Source organism: Chiloscyllium plagiosum, unplaced genomic scaffold (assembly GCF_037043375.1).
Source record: "Chiloscyllium plagiosum isolate Xiang-an unplaced genomic scaffold, Cpla_swu_hap1 HiC_scaffold_34, whole genome shotgun sequence".
Classification (NCBI taxonomy): Eukaryota; Metazoa; Chordata; class Chondrichthyes; order Orectolobiformes; family Hemiscylliidae; genus Chiloscyllium; species Chiloscyllium plagiosum.
Window position 1 is genome coordinate 41003688 of NW_028270172.1, and position 20176 is coordinate 41023863.

Consider the following 20176-nt stretch of genomic DNA (forward strand, 5'->3'; position numbering starts at 1 on the left):
GCCATCTTAGATCCCCTGTCCGCTCATTTTTGAGGAATATCATTTACAGCCAAAACAAAAGGATTGCAAAATGTTGCCTCCACCCATCTTCGTGGTGGAGGTAATAATTGATGAAAAAATCATTGAGTATTTTTTAACGCATTGAGCAGTGATCTGAAATGCAATGTTTGAAAGGTAGATGGAAGGCCATTTGATTATAACTTTCAAAAGGAAATTGGATACTTGAGGCTAAACATGCAGGCCCCTGCAGATAAAGGAGGGGACTGAGTATACTTGAAAAGCCTGTTCAGGGAGCCAACATAATAGGCTGAATGACATCTTATGAGTTCCATACTGCATTGTGGAGAGTAAGCATTGGTTACTGCACTGTATACAATGGCTGGGCAATCTTACACTCTGTATCCGTGATGACATATTAATTTGCAGAATGAATATTTTGTACAATACTAGGATTGTGCTTTCAAATTAACCAGCTGTGCTTCTGTTGCAGCACAGCTGGGGAAGTCTATTTTGGTAAAAAGGGAAAATAAATATTTTATATTTTCGTCTCAAGTTTGGGTCTTCCAACTTGAATTGCCATTTGTGAGCTCTGCGGGATTTCTGTCTTGGTGTTCTGCATGTAGTAGGAACAAGAGATCTTTCTGATGGGTAATATCCAAAGATACACCACAGAAGGTTATTGGAACAAAGAAACAGGGAATTTCCATACTGTATCCACAGCTAGTTTTAGTATTGTATGTTTGATCAAAAACAGGAATATGTCATACTAGATCTCTTTCTTGGAAATTTAGAAACAGGTAGCTAATTTACAAATTGGGAAACATATCCCCAAGCAGTTATCATGTCATTAGGTTCTATGGGATAATAGAAAAAGTCATAGATCACTTAAAGATGGAATTAATTGACTTATAAGATACCAGGATTGATAAAATAAAAATGAAACTGTACTTGATCAAGTGAAAGAAAACTGACACAACAGTTTACAAGCAATGGCAATTTGAAATCGAAGCTTATTTGCCTCAAGTTTAGACAATCTAGACTATAGCCAACTTTTAAGTACATTTAAGTCGTCATTGGGCAAGCATATGGATGTACATGGAATAGTGTAGGTTAGTTGGGCTTCAGATTGGTATGACAGGTCAGCGCAACATCGAGGGCCGAAGGGCCTGTACTGTGCTGTAATGTTTTATACTCTCTTCGCTCATCGAATGATCACTGTGGTATGGATGTCTCTCATTCCACTGGTATTTTAAGTCTGATGTCAAATCAAAATGATATCCAGATGTGGAATGACAATGATGTCAGCAATTGAAATAAGGAGGCAATTGAATTCAAGCATCTTCACCAGCAGTAGGATCGGAAGTTACAAGCAAAAACAAATTGCTGGAAAAGCTCAGCAGGTCTGGCATCATCTGTGGAAAGAATTCAGAGTTAATGTTTTGGGTCAAGTGGCCCTCAACTGTTGGGAGCTAAGAAAATGTCAATCTATATGTCGTCAAAAGGGTGGGATAGGGGGTAAGGGGTAAAAGATAGGTGGGGTTAGAGCCTGAAAAGAGAGAAGAACAGTCCTGTGTCCAAGTATAAGTTTGCGATAATTTGCTGATTGATTGTTTACGGATTGCAGTCTCGACAGGGATTGCAGTCTCAAAAGTGCCATCTCTGGAGGAGAATTGAGAATCACTTAGTACCTTAGCTTTTCTCACTCTGTGCAAGTATGGCTTTGAAAGTTGCCATCAGATGTAGTGGAGTAATGATAGTAAGGTCTGTAATTTTTAAATGCAAAATCTAGTCTAGTCCACTCCCACTCGCAGTAAAGATGAAGCACCACAGACAGTTTCTTGCTTGAGCAGAGAAATTAAAATACAGTTTATAATGAAATGTAAGTCAAATGTCACTAATATAACAGAACAAAGTTAAAATGAATATTAAAAAGATGATGAAGAATGGTGCCAAGAGGAGCTTTTAAGCTTAGAGGAAATAATAAAGAACTGGAAAGGATTTTGTGAACGCATGAAATTAAAATTCAAGGGAAAGTAGTTTTACTTTCAGAGAAAGAGTCTATTCTGTAAGAGGAATTGTGAACATACGAAATGAATACTTTCCTTTGTTTTTCAAATTCATGCAGCCTTTGGATTAAGGGACACAGAGGCTGAGCAATTAATTAGAATGACAGTGAAGCACAGGAAGTAGCCAAGAAAATAGTGGAAAAAGTACTGAGCCCTGAGGCGTGCATCCTAGAATGCTGATAGAAGTCCACAAGAAATTAGTTGCAGTCTTTAAAAAACCTGAGGTGTGGAGGTTGTGCCAGAGAAGTAAAGTGTTTCCACTGTAGTACCTGTGGATTTTGTTTTCAGAAAATGGAAGACATTAAACACAACTGTAGACTGGGCTCTAGACTGGATGCAGTGTAAGCTTCTAGAGTCTGTAATACAGAACAAACTGATAACCCTGAAAGATGGGCATATTTATGCAAGGCACATTTGAAATTTGAGTTCTTTGAGGAAATGGTGGAAAACCATTTCCAATTGACAGTTGCTGAAAAGGCATTCTGATAAAACCAAGCTAAATGGTACTAAAAGAGAGCATGATCGGATGACTGTAAAGTTGATTTGCAAGACTAGTAAACTGGTTTCTTGGAGGGATTTTGACATAACCCAACACTGCAAAAATATCTGTTGATTATTTGTATTTAATGAGACGTGAATTTGAGTATGTGATGGATAAAAAGGGACTTGACTGCAACATTCCCCAGATGTAGTCTGGCAGCAATCAACTGCCAATGTTTACAGATAGCAAAACGTCAAAGTACAGAATAATTTGGGAGCAAATAAATTTAGAAAGCTAAAACCCTTTTCCCTAATGTTCAGCAAATTAACAGAAGTTGAAGGGTCTGATGACTGGGAACTGGGACACGTGACAATCTTATTTACCCAATTGGTACTGCGGTGAACTCCTAAAACAGGTTTAAGTTACTCTCAAACGAAAACACTGACTGCATTGCTAGCATTCCCAGCATTCCCATTCTCTTAAATTGTAATCCTCATAGCAGCTTTCAATGGGGCTAATCTTTTAAGTACCTTTGTTAGAAGCAATATTATGTTAATCTGTATTCACTAAGAAATAGATCATCATTGTTTATCTGTGATGTATTTATCTTTAACATTGCTGGACATTAGCCGTGTGTCAGCTCATCTGGTGTTGAAACCCTCAATCAGGCCATCATTACTTCTTAGACTTCACGAATTCATCTGATCTACCACATTCTACCTGTCAAGTTGGGACCCATCCAAGCATCCATTGACTGTGCCTTAACTCCTATTCCTATCTTATACCTTTGTTTAATGACCTATATTGTCTTCCAGTTGAGCAATATCTTGATTTCAAAATTCTTAAGCCTTGTTTTCCAAATTCTTAAACCTTGTTTTCACACCTCTCCATGGTTTCACCCCTTCCTATTTCTCTAACCACCTCCAACTTCACAACCCTCTATGATATCTGTGCTCCTCTAATTCTGGTATTTTTTGCATTACAAATTCTAATTTGTCTAATCATGATTGTGCATTTCATTACCTAAGCCACAAGTTGTAGATTTCCCTCCATGCATGTCTGTTTCTTATTAAAAAGACTTGTTAAATTCTTCCACTTTTACATCAAGCTTTTAGTCACCTGACCTAACATTGTTTCGAATTATAATGAATCTTAAAGTTTTATGTGTCCTATATCCTAATTGCTCAGTGGTGTACAATAAACTAACAAGGTAAAAGCAATGACTGCAGATGCTGGAAACCAGATTCTGGATCAATGGTGCTGGAAGAGCACAGCAATTCAGGCAGCATTGAGGAGCTTCAGCAAAATCGACGTTTCGGGCAAAAGCCCTTCATCAGGAATAAAGGCAGAGAGCCTGAAGCGTGGAGAGATAAGCTAGGGGAGGGTGGGGGTGGGGAGAAAGTAGCATAGAGTACAATGGGTGAGTGGGGGAGGAGATGAAGGTGATAGGTCAGGGAGGAGAGGGTGGAGTGGATAGGTGGAAAAGGAGCTAGGCAGGTCGGACAAGTCAAGGGGACTGGAAGTTTGAAACTAGGATGAGGTGGGGGAAGGGGAAATGAGGAAGCTGTTGAAGTCCACATTGATGCCCTGGGGTTGAAGTGTTCTGAGGCGGAAGATGAGGTGTTCTTCCTCCAGGCGTCTGGTGGTGAGGGAGTGGCGGCGAAGGAGACCCAGGACCTCCATGTCCTCGGCAGAGTGGGAGGGAGAGTTGAAATGTTGGGCCACGGGGCGGTTTGGTTGATTGGTACGGGTGTCTCGGAGTTGTTCCCTAAAGCGCTCTGCCAGGAGGTGCCCAGTCTCCCCAATGTAGAGGAGACCGCATCGGGAGCAACGGATACAATAAATGATATTAGTGGGGATGTGCAGGTAAAATTTTGATGGATATGGAAGGTTCCTTTAGGGCCTTGGATAGAGGTGAGGGAGGAGGTGTGGGCACAGGTTTTACAGTTCCTGCGGTGGCAGGGGAAAGTGCCAGGATGTGAGGGTGGGTCGTAGGGGGGCGTTTCCGCCACCTCCAAAAAGACCCCACCACCAGGGATATATTTCCCTCCCCACCCCTTTCCGCCTTCCGCAAAGACCGTTCCCTCCATGACTACCTGGTCAGGTCCACGCCCTGCTACGACCCACCCTCACATCCTGGCACTTTCCCCTGCCACCACAGGAACTGTAAAACCTGTGCCCACACCTCCTCACTCACCTCTATCCAAGGCCCTAAATGAGCCTTCCATATCCATCAAAATTTTACCTGCACATCCACTAATATCATTTATTGTATCCGTTGCTCCCGATGCGGTCTCCTCGACATTGGGGAGACTGGGCACCTCCTAGCAGAGCGCTTTAGGGAACATCTCCGAGACACCCGTACCAATCAACCAAACCGCCCCGTGGCCCAACATTTCAACTCCCCCTCCCACTCTGCCGAGGACATGGAGGTCCTGGGTCTCCTTCGCCGCCGCTCCTTCACCACCAGACGCCTGGAGGAAGAACGCCTCATCTTCCGCCTCGGAATACTTCAACCCCAGGGCATCAATGTGGACTTCAACAGCTTCCTCATTTCCCCTTCCCCCACCTCATCCTAGTTTCAAACTTCCAGTCCCCTTGACTTGTCCGACCTGCCTAGCTCCTTTTCCACCTATCCACTCCACCCTCTCCTCCCTGACCTATCACCTTCATCTCCTCCCCCACTCACACCCATTGTACTCTATGCTACTTTCTCCCCACCCCCACCCTCCCCTAGCTTATCTCTCCACGCTTCAGGCTCTCTGCCTTTATTCCTGATGAAGGGCTTTTGCCCGAAACGTGGGTTTTGCTGAAGCTCCTACGATAAACTAACTACAGGCCACCAAGGCTAACTGGCTGGGGTGACAAATTTCAAAGTTTGTGGATGGCATGCAACTCAAATATTGTGAACTGTGGCGACAATAGTGTGTAATTTTGAAAATACTCGAGCAAGTTGAAGAACTGGGCGGTGTGGTGTAAAATTCCAAGCAGTGGAATGTGGTGAAACGGTTAAAAATTATGTCCCAATACATGTGTGAATCTAACCGGAATGGAGGTGTTGCTTAGTCCCGTGTGAATCTTATTACACACCTCCCCGTGTGAATCTTCTTATCTGTATGTAACCAGAATGGAATGTGTTTTTTAGCCTTGCTCTGCTGTTCACATGAATGTTTATATCTGGAAAAGAGTATATCAGCTGGAAAAGTCTCCAGTTCGGTGAGTCTGCTCCGGGGTTACGTTTAACCGCCGAGCGTGGGTTGTTGGCAACCGCTCTACGAGAACTGACGGCTCCCAGTTCCGGTAACATGTAGAGTGAGTATAAGCCAGACCCGTTGTGGCGACGCTGCGGGGAATAAAATGCCCATATTCTAGCAGACTCGCCTCTTGGTCGTTTGTCCTGTGTCAGACTACTCTCCTACGAACCTGACCTTGAGAATTTTTTTTTAAAACAGGCGGTCAATGAAATTTAATGCAGAACAGACTGACGTGATTCATTTTGGGAGAGAACATGGAATGGAATTATGAAATGATGGTACAATTCTCATAGCATTCAAGACCAAGAGACTTGAGGGTTTAATCTGAATAAATTATTAAAGTGGCAGCTCAGATTGAACAAGTGTTTTAACAAAATCAATTTAATATATGCTTTATAAATAGGGATATGGAGCATAATAGCAGCAAATGTATGAAAACCTGCATAACACTGGTTTGACCTCAACTGAGTACAGTGACCAAAATTTAGGAAGGATATAACAGCATTAGACAATGTGCAGAATAGATTCATAAGAATTACTCTGGGGTTAAAGAACTTTGGGGAAGCAGTAGTGTAGTGGTTATGTCACTAAACTAATAATCCAGAACCACAAGTTAATGTTCTGGAGTCATGAGTTCAAATCCCACCATGGCAGATGGTGGAATTAGAAATCAGTACAAATCTTGAATTAAAAGATAACTAGTCGAATGGGACTCATGTTGATTGTTGTAAAAAACCCATTTGGTGCAAATAATATTACTTTAGGTAAAGAAATCAATTGTCTTATCTAATTGGACTTGTATTAATCTCCAGACTGATTAGCAATATTGTTGACCTAAAGCTGCACTCTAGGCAATTAACAATGGACAATAAATGCTACGCTAACCATTTATACTTGCATCCCATGAACAAGTGCTATGTAGAAAGATTGGAGTACCTGGGCTGTCTTGCTTAGAGAAGAGAAAGTTGAAAGAAAATTGGGTAGATATTCAATCATTAGATTTTCAGAATAGCTAAAAAGTAACTTCCTATTGGTGGAAGGATCAAGAATCAAAACTCTTAAATTTAAGGTCAGTGGTGAAAGAAACTGTGATGCAAGGGAAATTATTTTTGTGTGGTGGCTGATTAGGATCTGAATGCATTGCCTGACAGAGTGGTGGAGGCTATTTGAATCGTAACATTCAAATAAGAATTGGATCATCTAAGAATGAACGTTTTGCAGTTCTACTTGGAAAATGCAAGGGAGCCAGGAGAGGCAAGCTGAGAAAGATAACGACTTCTCCACTGAGAAAGTGAGGACTGCAAATGCTGGAGATCAGAGCTGAAAATTTGTTGCTGGAAAAGCGCAGCCTGCTTGGCACACTTTCCTTATTCCTGAAGAAGGGCTCATGCCTGAAATGTCGATTCTTCTGCTCCTTGGATGCTGTCTGACCTGCTGCGCTTTTCCAGCAACACATTTTCAGCTACTTCTCCACTGAAACCATTCTATTTCTCATTGCCTACTTGCCACTTATTCTTGTCATCTGTGCATGATCAATTTCATTGAATTCCTTTTAAGTAGGTAGTTTATTTTAATGCTTTTGAGATATCTGTGTATGTGAATGAGCAATCAACTGTGCCAATAACTGGCTGCCATCCCTGCCTGAGCACTTCAGTTTTCATATTCTCAGCTATCTCTGGTGCTGCTGAATTTTGAGCACTAACCTTAATGAGTGCCATCCCAATGATGTGTCATTTCAGTCAGAAAAAGACATGCGTGCTTAATCATATGCTATTTATGTTTATTTTGACATTTATTTAGAGTAGTACTTTCCTCTCATTTTTAAGTTTTTCCTGAAGTACTGGGTGGTTAACTAAGAAAATGTTGTCATTCATCCTTCCTGTTGTGAACTAAAGGCAGAAGGGGATGGTTTATGGAACCTGGTCCATAACAGCATCGAAATAAGGCTTTGATATTAGGTGCAGAAAACTTTTTTTTTCTGCAAGTTCATAGATTCCTAGAATCCCAACAAGGTGGAAACAGGCCATTTGGCCCAACAAGTTCACTCCAACCCACCCAGACCCGTCTCCCTACCCTATTACTCTACAGTTATCCCAAACTAATGCATCTAATCCACACATTCCTGAACACTGCAGGCAATTTAGCATGGCCAGTTCACCTACCTGCACATCTTTGGATTGTGGGAGGAAACTGGAGCACCTGGAAGAAACCCACATGTGGAGAATGTGCAAACTCCACACATAGTCGCCTGAGGCTGGAATGAAATCTGGGTTCCTGGTGCTGTGAGGCAACAGTGCTAACCACTGAGCCACCATGCTGCTCTCCAAATAGTTGGTCAAATTTTAACTCACATTTTGGTTCCATTAGATTGAATCTCCCATTTTATCAAAGCTGCTGTTAACAGGCATTTGCAAGAAATCCAGCCCTTGCAAAAATAAATACAGAACCTTCAACAAGAGGCACAAGCATAAGGTTTGGTTGCCCTCTAATAATATAAAGCACCTTTTGAAGAATATGGAGTGTGGCTCTCATGAAGCAATTGTTGTTGTACAGCTAGGGACCCATTTAAAGTTTAGCAAAGTAAATTTTTGGTTGCAACCCCCCTACCCCAGTGTGGAACCTCGAAGAAATCTGCAATGTGCTGTGAATTGAAATAAACAAAGCACAACAATGAATTTGAGCAGGACTGGTGAAGCTGAGCATCACACTCTGAACACATTTGTGGGTGGTTTATTAAATTTCAACAAAACACAGCTGCAATAGCTAGAATGATGGATGTTCCAGTAGTGAAGATGACTAAACCACTAATGCAGGGCTTTGTGGGCTTAACTTGCATGAAATATACATGAAAAATGGTATTTTGTGCTCTTAGACCTCTGGGGCATGTAATTCATGATTTTATTTTGTTCAGTATTTGTCTAAGTTGGTGCCACAAAGGTTAAAGCACTTTCCTTCAGTGTGTGCAACCTGCTTTTGGATCATGCGAATACTAGTTGGACACTTGCAGTCTCTGGCTGTTGAGGGATCTCGATTGAAATTAAAGACACGTTATTGTGATTTATATATTCAACTGCCAAGTGTCAACTACTCAACATCTTGTAAGTTGAAAAAAAGTGTATGTTTGACATTAAGATTTTATAATGACCAGTACCAAGACAAGTGCAGCTGTGCTTTTGGTGTATAATTGGAAGCCGATTAAGATTGGAATTGAAGTGCATTTAGAATTTTTCCATGCTTTATCCCCCTTTGAAAAGTGTTGACCTTTGTGTCATTCTGAGTAATATGCTAGAAATTTCCATTCTTGTTGGCAACCAAAACCTTGTAAAAATTTCCTTTTTATTTATGTTTGATCCTTACTGCTGACTGTTGCTCTCCTTTTCAATTTGAGTATGTGGTAGGTGGAATGTAGCTGTACCTGACCCAGCTCTTAACTTCTCATAAGCATTTCCTGACCAGGATGCAAGAATGACTTTTATTTTTACCAGCCTTGGAGTGCAAAAGATAGATTTTACAAGTCTTGCTGCTGCCTGAATGTTTTATTTATAATTCTTTCAAAGACTGGGTTGCAAGGAGATCACAACTGGAAATTAAATATTCAGGAGTATGTGACTTTTCAAAAGGAAAGAAAGGAAGGAATTGGTGGGATGGCATTGTTAGCATGGATGTAATAAGTACAACAGCAAGAAATAATATTGGATCAGATGATGTAACGTCCATATTCGTGGATGTAAGTAATAAAAAGGGAAAGAAGACACTAATAGGTATAGTCTACAGGATGCTGAACAATACCCATATGATGGGATTGGGGGGGGGGGTGCGGGGAATGCAGAATATATTAGGAGATAATGAGGGCATGTAACAAAGGCAGTATGTTAATCATGGTGACTTTGAATATTCATATAGATTGGGGTAAATTGGCAGAAGAAGCCATAAGGAAGAATTTAGCATGCATTTGGGTTATTTCATAGAACAAGATATTTTGAATCTAATTAAGGAGGCTGTTTTGGATATCTGATATGTATTGTGGCAGGTTTAATAAATGATGTCAAGGTAAACAAGTCCCTCAGAAATCATGACCATAGCATAGTAGAATTTAACATTGAATTTGAGATGGAAGAACTTGCATTGGGACAAATTGTCCTAAACATAAATAAGGGTAATTACAAAGAAATGAGGGCAGAGCTGGATGAAGTGGACTTTGAAAGGAGTTTAGCAGACTATTGATGAGCAACGGCTGACATTTAGGGAAAAAGTTTGTTACTCACAGAAATCACAAATGCCAGTGAGGAAGAAGAATTCTGAGAGGGATAGGAAAACCATGATTAACCAGAGAAGTTAAGGATTGCATCAGTTTGAAAGAAAAACACAATGTGATAAAGTTTAGTGGGAAGCCAGAGAAATGGGAAAGTTTTTAAAAAAAAATAACCAAAGAAAAGGGAGAAAATCAACATTGAGGGTAAACTTGCAAGTGTTATCAAGATGGACAGGAAGAGTTTTATTAAATGTATGAAAAGAAAAAGGGAAACCAAAGCGAACAGAGGCCCCTTGGAGAATGATGCTGGGGAAATAACGATATAGAACCAGGAAATGGCAGAGGAGCTGAATATTGTAAATACTTTGTGTAATTCTTCACAGTCGAACATACTAATAGCATTCCAAAATTACTAAAGATAGCAAAAGGAGGAGTGAAAATAAATACAGCACTTGTCCCTAGACTCTAGTCGTGAGTGCTTGGGAAACAAATGGGGCTGAAATTCGGGCCTAATAGGATGCATCTTAGAATATGAAAGAATGTAGTCATAGAGAAAGCAGATGCTTTGATGAATCCATAGATTTTGGAAATGTTCTAAAAGATTGGAAAATTGTCAGTGCAATATATTTATTTAAAAGAAATTTCAATAAAGAGTGAGTATCGGCCAGTTAGCTCAACCTCTGTTATTTGGAAAATGTTAGTCTATTATCAAGGATGTAATAGCTGCACATTTGATCATGGCTGCAAGCCAGCAAAGCTTCATTAAGGGGAAATCATTCCTGACAAATTTACTATCATCCTTTTTAGGAGCTAACAAGGTGAGTTGCTTGTGAGTTGCTTTTAAAGCTGCAATGTGATGCAACAAAACATCTTCACAAAGTGAACTGAAGCTAAGTTGATCTTGCTCACACCACAGAAAGTTGGGCCAAGTTGAGTCTGAATGAGAAATTGAATTGCAGGAATCTATCCATCACCCCAATCCCTACCCCCATCTCCCCATCCCATCTCCCCACTGTGTTCTGAATTCAGCAGTTAGCAGTTACTTGTCTGAGGGTTTATAGTTGAGCTGTTCTGGGGTAGAATTTCATTGAACAGCTTCACTGTGTGTGAATCAGGGCTAATTAGTAAACTGTGAGATTTCTAGCACCCTTGCACCCCACTTTTAGGGTCATTTACCTATTAAGTCCTAAGAAAGTGAATATTTTAAAAGGTGAGCCAATGTTTTCAGTATATTTCACTAACTTGTGGTTAAACACTTTCAAACTATACAGCCACTTCTGAAAATACTTTTTTGTCAACTTTGAAAGAAGGAAAGGTAAGCAAGCTGAAGATTTTGTTGGGATCAGTGCAACATTTATACTGCATTAAGGGAATCTATTTTACCATTATAATTAATGCAGAATCTTTAGTTCGGTTCGGTAGGACTTCTTGCATCGGAATAAAGATAAAATATTTTTGAGAGTTTTCCCACTTGTTGCTTTCCTCACCCGAACCCTTAATGTGAGCGAGTGCCTGGTGTCAGTCAGCCAGCCAGCTTGGAGGGTCAGGGGGAAAACAGATGACCAGCTTGACTGAAATAGTAGTTGTTTATTCAGTACTGGTTGTTTGTATTTATAGGGCCAAAATTATAAAATATGTCATATGAACAAGGTATTGGTTGAATGGTGCCAATTGATTGCAAAGAGGATTTTTACAAAATGGTGGCACGTGCAATTATTCATCCAGTAGTGTGCTGGCACTAATTGGACATCTGCGCATAGCTGCTACTTCAGAGGAAATCTGGTGCATGCAGTTTCTATATGGCAAATTTTATAAAAATCTTCACTGCTTCCCCACCCCAAAACTATCAAAGTATAAACTGGGCAAATTCTGTACCAAGATGGTGTTAGTAGACACTTGAGAAACATCACTGATTGAAACCACACCAGCCTTCAAAACGCACCATTTCATTCTGTCATTTTCATATCAGAACACTTTTCTCAACCAACCGCGGTATCAAGCACCCCCATCATTTAGAACATATTCCTGAAGTAAATCTTTTTTCTCCAAAGAAACGCACTTTGACTATCAGATTGAAGCTGCCTAGTACTAAGTTTGCAGCGATATTGTAAATAAAACAGTAGCTAGTTTTATTGCTTCTGGCCATGCTAGGTCTGACTGTACAGCTTCTTGGTTAAGTTATTGTGCTGTATGTCAGAGTTACAATTATATAGTACTGGAGGTAGGCCAATATTATTAATGTTGTTATCTTGTACTTTTGCAGCATGGTTTAAATGAAGTTTTTCAGTTTCTGATTGATTGATTATCATTACAGCCAGTGACTGTGACACTGTCACTTCAGTATAAAACTGTCATGTTCTTGACCATTTTGTGTTCTAGACATTTGGAACTGCATTAAGACCACTTAACTCATTCTGTATATAATCTTTCACAACTGATGAAGATAAAGAATACTTTCAACTCATTAGTTGGGATTGCAATCATCCAAACAGTCAATTCTGTCTAAAGTGACTAAAGGTTTTCCAGATGTTAATTTCTGGAACAGGGTTACTTTAATAGTCAAGTTTTTTGCTTTCCAACTTTTTGATACCTTTTGGAGTAAAGGCATCATCTGGAGAAAAACTAAATAATTGAAATCAGAAGTTCATTGATTTGATCATTAGTCTTCACTGAGTTAATAGGTCTCAACAGAGGCCATTCGCTTGACCACCGTGGTGTTGGCTGAAGGAAGCTAACAGTAACCCTGTGCTCCCATTCCTGATTAACTCCTCCTGTGACTTCAGTTCAGTGAAGAGTTGAAGACAGATTGCTAAAATGTCATGTCTATGATCATATCTTAAGAATGGTCAGTTAGATAAAAGAGGTTATGACTCCACAGATCATCTTGACATAAGTGATGAAAAGGAGAGGTAGAATATGGAATAATATTCTTGTCTCAACTGGTGTTTTTGTTCTTTTTTTTGCTTTAGGTCAAGAAGTAGTTTTCAAATGCCTTGGTGAAGGGATACTTGAGAATGCATTTCAAGGATATAATGCTTGCATTTTTGCCTATGGGCAGACAGGTAAGATGTATGATATTTGAATTGGTAAATTTCAAGATAGATGGGCTTGACACAGTGTTGCATTAAATTTACTTGTTGAAATTGAATCATCATTGTCAAGATACTGATCAACCATTTAAAGTGCCGGGCTGTAAATCCTATTACAGAGGAACCTCAATTATCCGACTATCGGATTCTCCGAAGGAGATCTTGAGGTCCGAATAGAAACATTATATCAAAGACATGTTTCCAACACCGGTCGCATCTTTTGTTTACAATGATTAAAAGTGAACTCGGCCTGCTGAAATGCTGCTGAGAACAGTCCTGGACATCAGTGGGAGCCCAGGCACCATCTCCAAATGACTGACCTCCTGCCCTCTCTCTCTCTCTCTCTCTTCCCCCCAACACGTTCCATGGAATTCTACACAGGCATGTACCCGAAAACCTCCCTTCCTCAGATAACCTTTCCAACATTGTCCTGTACAGGGCAAAAGTGGAACCTGTCAAAAAGTTACTGTAAAAAGTTGTATGTGTGCGTGCATGTGCTATTTGGAGACTCACGCCCCAAAAGGCAGCAGTCTTGTTGTTCGTGTCCAGTCCAGCTGCCCCGGAGAGGGGGTTGTGGCGCACGGTTGGGTAGGGGGGGGTGGTTTTAGACAGAGTTGTGGGGGCAGGCAGGTGCATAGGGGATGGGGTTGGGGCAGCGGCTCACACGCAGTGTGCTACTGCCTAGTCTCCTGAACGGGGAGCGGACTTAACAGAAAACCCTGAGCCCCAGAGGGAAAGGCATTGAATCAATTAACCAAATAATCAATTTAATCCGAATGAAATAGGGCCCGCCCATCTCGTTCGGATAATCGAGGTTCCTCTGTTTTAGGTCGCAATTGCCATAGAAGTTCAGAGCAGGTGGAACGCTATTCAATTCACTTAGTCTGTGCCAACTCTTTGTGAGAGCATTCCAGAACTAATAAGCGTGCCACACTTTTTTCTCATTGCCATGAATTTTGTTCGTTTCAGATATTTATTCAAAATTCTCTTAGATGTAATAGATATTGTCTCAGAATCTGTGGCACTACATTCCCATCTGCATTAAAACATTTCTCCTAACATCTCTTTACTCTGTTAAAGTTTTAAATTGAATGCATCTTGTAATTGGCCCTCATTCGTAGGAAAATTTGCCTTGTTCAGGTGATTGAAACTTTTTCTCCATAATAAACTGTATGACTCTCTTCATGGCTGCCTCAGTGGAAATAATTAATTATCTCAGAATCCTCTCGTTTCAAATCTCTGATATTTTAATAAATCTGCACTGCATGTTGCCTGTAGTTTGTATGGTTGTTATAATAGGTACCTAAAACTGCAACAGAATTGTGTGTTGTATAAATTCGTTCAGAGTTAATTACTGTTACTCATTTATGCCACTGTTTTCAAAAGTCAAATCATTTTTTAACTTTTATATTTAAAAAAAACCTCAAACTTGAGAGAATTATTCAAATCTTTTATTGTTCACGTTTATCCACACTATTCAGCCCCTTTCCGTTGAGTATGCCCACCTATTCCTTATGTTTCTTCCTGAATATATTGCTTCACATTCTTGTGCATGATTTTGCATCTGCCACCTAATTGCTTATTCCAGTTATCCATCTCCAAGTCTTTTGCAGACTGCATTGCTATTTGTCAGACTTGTCCTTCTGTCTTGCATGAAAACAGGGGATTATTTTCTTTATATTCTAGTAGATGTAGAACATGATCTGTTTACTTTATCAGGTCAGCTACACCAATGTCATTTGATGATTACAGAAGTATACTTGAGATATTGAAACTTTGTGGTTTTCTCTGCAGACTGTAATAATTTGTACCCCAATTATTTTTAAAGACTCCCCTGGCATTAAGAAGTAATTTTATACTTGTGCTGGATGAACCGAGGCATTGTCTTAGAGTGTTGAACCTCTCCTTGTGACACTGTCCTCTGTTGCTTAGTTTTGTCTTTGAGCTACCTCCAGAACCAATATCCATTCCTTGTATCTTAGTAACCAACACTATGCTTGGAACTGGAATGTTGGGTTTGTGCTTTAAGAGCTGAGTATGCCAATGAGCCAAGGGATAGGATGATTCCACGTGACCAGTCACCATGAGGAGTCCAAGCAGTAGCATATTAGAATTAGGACATATGCAAAGTTAAAAATCTCACAACACCAGGTTATAGTCCAACAGGTTTAATTGAAAGCACACTAGCTTTTGGAGTGCTGCTCCTTCATCAGGTGGAGAGGTTTGATAAACTTCGACCTTTCTGCCAGCATGGATGGCAGTCACCTGACATTATAGTGTACATAGAACTTAATAAGTTGCATATAAAAGAAAAAAAAAGAACATTACTTTAGACTAAATAACCAAGGTTCAAATGAGGAAAAGGAAAAATTAGAGCCGATGTCACAAAGTTCTTCAGACAGAATGATTACAACCACCTGAAAGCTGGTGTGCTTTCAATTAAACCTGTTGGACTATAACCTGGTGTTGTGAGATTTTTAACTTTGTACACCCCAGTCCAACACCGGCATCTCCAAATCATGGCGTATACAAAGCTTGTAGGCTTGTAGTCATACACAAAAATATCAGTCAGCCAGTGTAAAATTTTCAAGTAAGTTGAACCCATGTTATTTACCAATCCAACACGAGGGTATTAGTTCAATGTTGATGAAAACATCACAAGAAACGAACTAGAGAGAGAATAGGACCCTTAAGAACCAAACTGTATATGTGGAACAGCAGGAGATGGGCAAGGTCCTCGATGAATATCTCCCTTCTGTGTTTACTGTGGAAGAAATACATGAAGGAAAGCGAACCTATCGGGCAACTTTTTTTAACACAGGATGGTACGCATATGGAATGAGCTGCCAGCAGAAATGGTTGAGGCGGGTGCACTAACAACATTTAAAAGGTGTTTGGACAAATTCTTCTCAACCTTTCCTATCCATGTATATGAGCCAAATTCAGGGAAATGGGGTTAGCGTAGATGGACATTTTGGTCGGCATGGACCAGTTTCAGCCAAAGAACCTGTCTCTGTGCTGTAGGACTGTATGACTCTAAATGTGCCTTTTTCTTGTGTACATAGGTTCAGGAAAGTCTTTCTCGATGATGGGCAGTGTTGATGTACCAGGCCTTATACCTCGTCTTTGTGGTGCATTGTTTGGGAGAGTCTCCAAAGAGGAAAGTGAATCTCACACATTTAAAGTAGAAGTGTCATATATGGAGATCTATAATGAAAAGGTGCGGGATCTCCTGGATCCAAAAGGGTAAGTACTAACTGAAAATGTTGTCTCGGTTGATTTTAACTGTTACCTTTTTGAGAAATTAACTATCCCAAGGACTGGGATATTTAACATTTTATCTTATATAGAAAGTTAAACAATCATTCAATGCAGTAATGATGTTACTGAACTGTGAATAGTAATAAAGCACATTAAACTGAAATGCATTATAGCAACACTTCAATACTTTCTCTTTCTAATTTTGCCTTTTAAAAATTTCCTGTCATTAAATTTACCGGGAGGTTTTCCTGTGTTCTTTTGTTAAGGTTGTTTACTGTTTGTGAAATGTAAATTCAACTCATTAATAAATCTGAAATTAAAAACTAGTGACAGTGACCATGAAACTATTGTCAGTTGTTAAAATTTATCTAGGTCACTCTTGTACATTGCCTATGGACCTGTCATAAGATCCGTAGATATTGGACTAAAGTAGCAAGTACCCTGACAGACATTTTAGGAACGGAAATTAAACTGGACCCTGTATCTCTCCTTTTGGGCTTTTCGAACTTTCCCTCCCTGGACACGTACGGGAAGAGACTGTTTTCTATTCGTTCTTTCTGTGCAAGGAAAAATATTTTGGTGAACTGGGTGGCTGAGGGCCCCCCTGGACTTTCAAATTGGCACAGATTAATTATGGAATGTATTCCCCTTGACTTCCTCACAAATATGGTGCACCGAAAGACCGAGTTATTTTATAAAATATGGCAGCCCTTCTTGAATTACATAAATACAGATATTTCGGCTATCCTAACAAGGGCTTTTATTTAATTGAGATTACAAACCTGGCTGGTCCGGGGCCCCTCGGGGGAGGAATCCTGCACGAATACGGGTTTTATTACATGTGATGTTAGCACATTCCGAGCATGTAAGAGACTTAAATATACACTCTGGTTAGTTGTAGGTTAGATTAGTAGATAGTTGAGTTTTGTTTTTCTTTTTCTTCTTTTTCGATTTTTTTTATCTTTTGTTAAATTTTGGCTATTGTATATTTGAGTTAATTGTATATCAATGTTTATATCTGAGAGTTTTGTTTATTTTTGTAAACTTGTAAAAATGTTAAATTTCTAATAAAAAATATCTATATAAAAAAAAATTTATCCAGGTGACAAATGGCTTTTGGGGATGGAAATCTGCTGTCCTTACCTGGTCTGGCTGATATGTAATTGTAGACCATTGACCTTAATTCCCTACAAAATGACCAAGCAAGTCATTCATTTGTATAAAATTGCTACATGTTGAAACGAAATAGAAGAAGTCAGGCCATCAGGTATCAACCTCAGCAGCAAAAATGACAACAGCACACCCAGACCGAATGATCTTGTGAACATCCAGGGACCTTTGCAAAATTGGGAGAGTTGTCCCACAGGCCAATCGAGCATGAGCCTGACAGTCATACTCATGCAATCATACCTTACAGAAAATATCTCAGACAAATCCTGAAGAGTCAAGTTGGACTCAATGTTACGGTGTATAGTCCTGGTCGGTCTGCTAATATCCCCCTCCCACTCCGTCAAGGACATGCAGGTCCTGGGCTGCCTCCACCGCCAAACTGTTCCCACCCAATCCCTGGAGGAAGAACGCCTCATATTCCGACTTGGGACTCTGCAACCACATGGGATAAATGTGGATTTCAACAGCTTCCTTATTTCCCCTTGTCCCCCCACATTATCCCAGTCCCAAGCCTCCAACTCAGCACTGCCCTCCAGACCTGTCCATCACTTCCTCCCCCCCCCCCCCCCGATATCACCTTCTCCCACACCTTCATCCACATCCACCTATAGCTTTCTCAGTTACCTTCCTCTCCAATCCCACCCCCACCCCTCTGTTCTATCTCCTAGCCCCCGACCCACAAGCCTTACTCCTGAAGGGCTTGTATCTGAAATGTCGATTCTCCTGCTCCTCAGGTGCTGCATGACTTGCTGTGCTTTTCCAGCAACACAGTCTTGCCTCTGATCTCCAGCATCTGCAGTCCTCCCCTTCTCCTATTGGAAAGATATCATTATTTTGGAGAGGGTGCAGAAAAGATTTACCAGGATGTTACTAGGACTAGAAGGTTTGAATTATAAGGAGAGGCTGGATAAGCTGGGACTTTTTCACTGGAGTGTAGGAGTTTGAGGAGTGACCTTTATAGAGGTTTATAAAATCATGTAAGATGAATGGCAGGTGTCTTTTCCTTAGGGTGGGCGAGTTCAAAACTAGGGGTGTTTAATTTTACGGTGAAAGGAGAAAGATATAAAAAGGACCCGAAGGGCAACACTTTCTCACACAGGGTGGTTTGTGTATGGAGTGAACTGCCAGACGAAGTGGTTGATGCAGGTAAGGTTACCACATTTAAAAGGGACTTGGACGGTACATGAATAGGAAGGATTTAGAGGGATATGAGTCAAACATAGACAGATGGAGCTTGTTAAGTTTGGGGAACTGGTCAGACCCAAGGATCTGTTTACATGCTGTATGACTCTACAACTTAACACTGTCTTCCAGGTGTTGTCTCACCAATACCCTGCACAGCTGCAGTAATACCTCCTTGCTCCTATGTTGATTTCACCTTGCAATGGAAACCAGCACACCATTTTGTTTTCTAACTCCCTGCTGCATCTACATGCTTGCTTTCAGTGCTAGTGTGCAATGACACTCGGGTCCCTTTGCACCTAAACATTTCCTAATCTATCATTCTTAAAGCAGTAGTATGCCATTCTTTTTTTAAAAACTGAACGGATCATTTTACACCTCTACTTGGTAGATGCGGTGTAACATTGTTTTGCCAACACGCTCACCTTTTGAATGCCTTGAAACATGTTTACTTCCTTGTCATCAAACTCCATTCCTCCTCGTTTTATACTATCAGCAAACGTGGAAATATTATTTTTAGTTATATTAAGTAGATATATCAATGATTTCGTGGAGGAAATTTAAAAATATATATGATCCCTGTGGGACCTGTTATGATCCCAACTGTTGTTACAGAACAGGTCAGATCCCAGACCGAAATATGGCTTGATATATTCTATTGTTTATGATAGATATTTTTTAATGGCTTCGAAAAGGTGGACTTTTACTGAAACACAAATACACAATGCTATTAATTCAATTTTACCAATCAAGCAGAAGATTATTATCTGAAAATAAGTACAAACCAATCTATATAACTCAAGTTTAAAGATTTATAAAACACACAGTAAAGTATAGCTTCATTAATCGAGAAACACTGCTTTATTGCACTCAAGCTGGAGAATTCCCTTCTCTGTCATCCTTATAGGACTTACTTTCGTGATAGCTTCAGTTCCCAGTTGTGCGAATCTGATAACCCCCTTTCATGAGTCTTCATAAAACTGAGTTTATATGGTTTTGTCTTCAGATAATCCCTTTGGGATTTTAACAACCACTTTTGGTCTGGAACTCAAACTAATTTGCTTACTCTGAGGTAATCTATTTCTATACTGTCTCCCTTCATTTTATACATCCATCTTCAGCCATGACCTCTACAAATCTGAAAGCCTAAAAGGGTTCTTCAAGCTGTGTGTTTCCCTGAAACCAAAGAATAAATTCCATGCCAGAACCTTCTACCTGAAGCCAAATACACAACAGTTTGCATTGTTCACTTGTAAAATTCGCCCAATGAAGTAAAAACCTAATTTCTCCAGGAAACTCTCCCTCGTGTTACATTTTAACTGAAATTGCCGTGACTACAGAAATCCTCACACATTGATCATTAAAATCCCTTCATAGATACAGACCAAACCCATATGCCAGTAATTCAAAATTCCCAAAAT

At 40.1% G+C, this 20176-nt stretch overlaps 1 protein-coding gene across 8 annotated transcripts in view; it reads left to right on the top strand.

Moving 5' to 3' along the window:
* The window catches only part of kif13a (kinesin family member 13A), a 331165-nt gene that overhangs the window by 147270 nt on the left and 163719 nt on the right, over positions 1-20176 (top strand). For all 8 annotated transcript variants that reach the window (XM_043719132.2, XM_043719126.2, XM_043719128.2 and 5 more), the window contains 2 exons: positions 13023-13115; positions 16208-16388. In XM_043719132.2, the coding sequence (XP_043575067.2) occupies positions 13023-13115; positions 16208-16388 (274 nt within the window). The remainder of the gene's footprint in view (positions 1-13022; positions 13116-16207; positions 16389-20176) is intronic.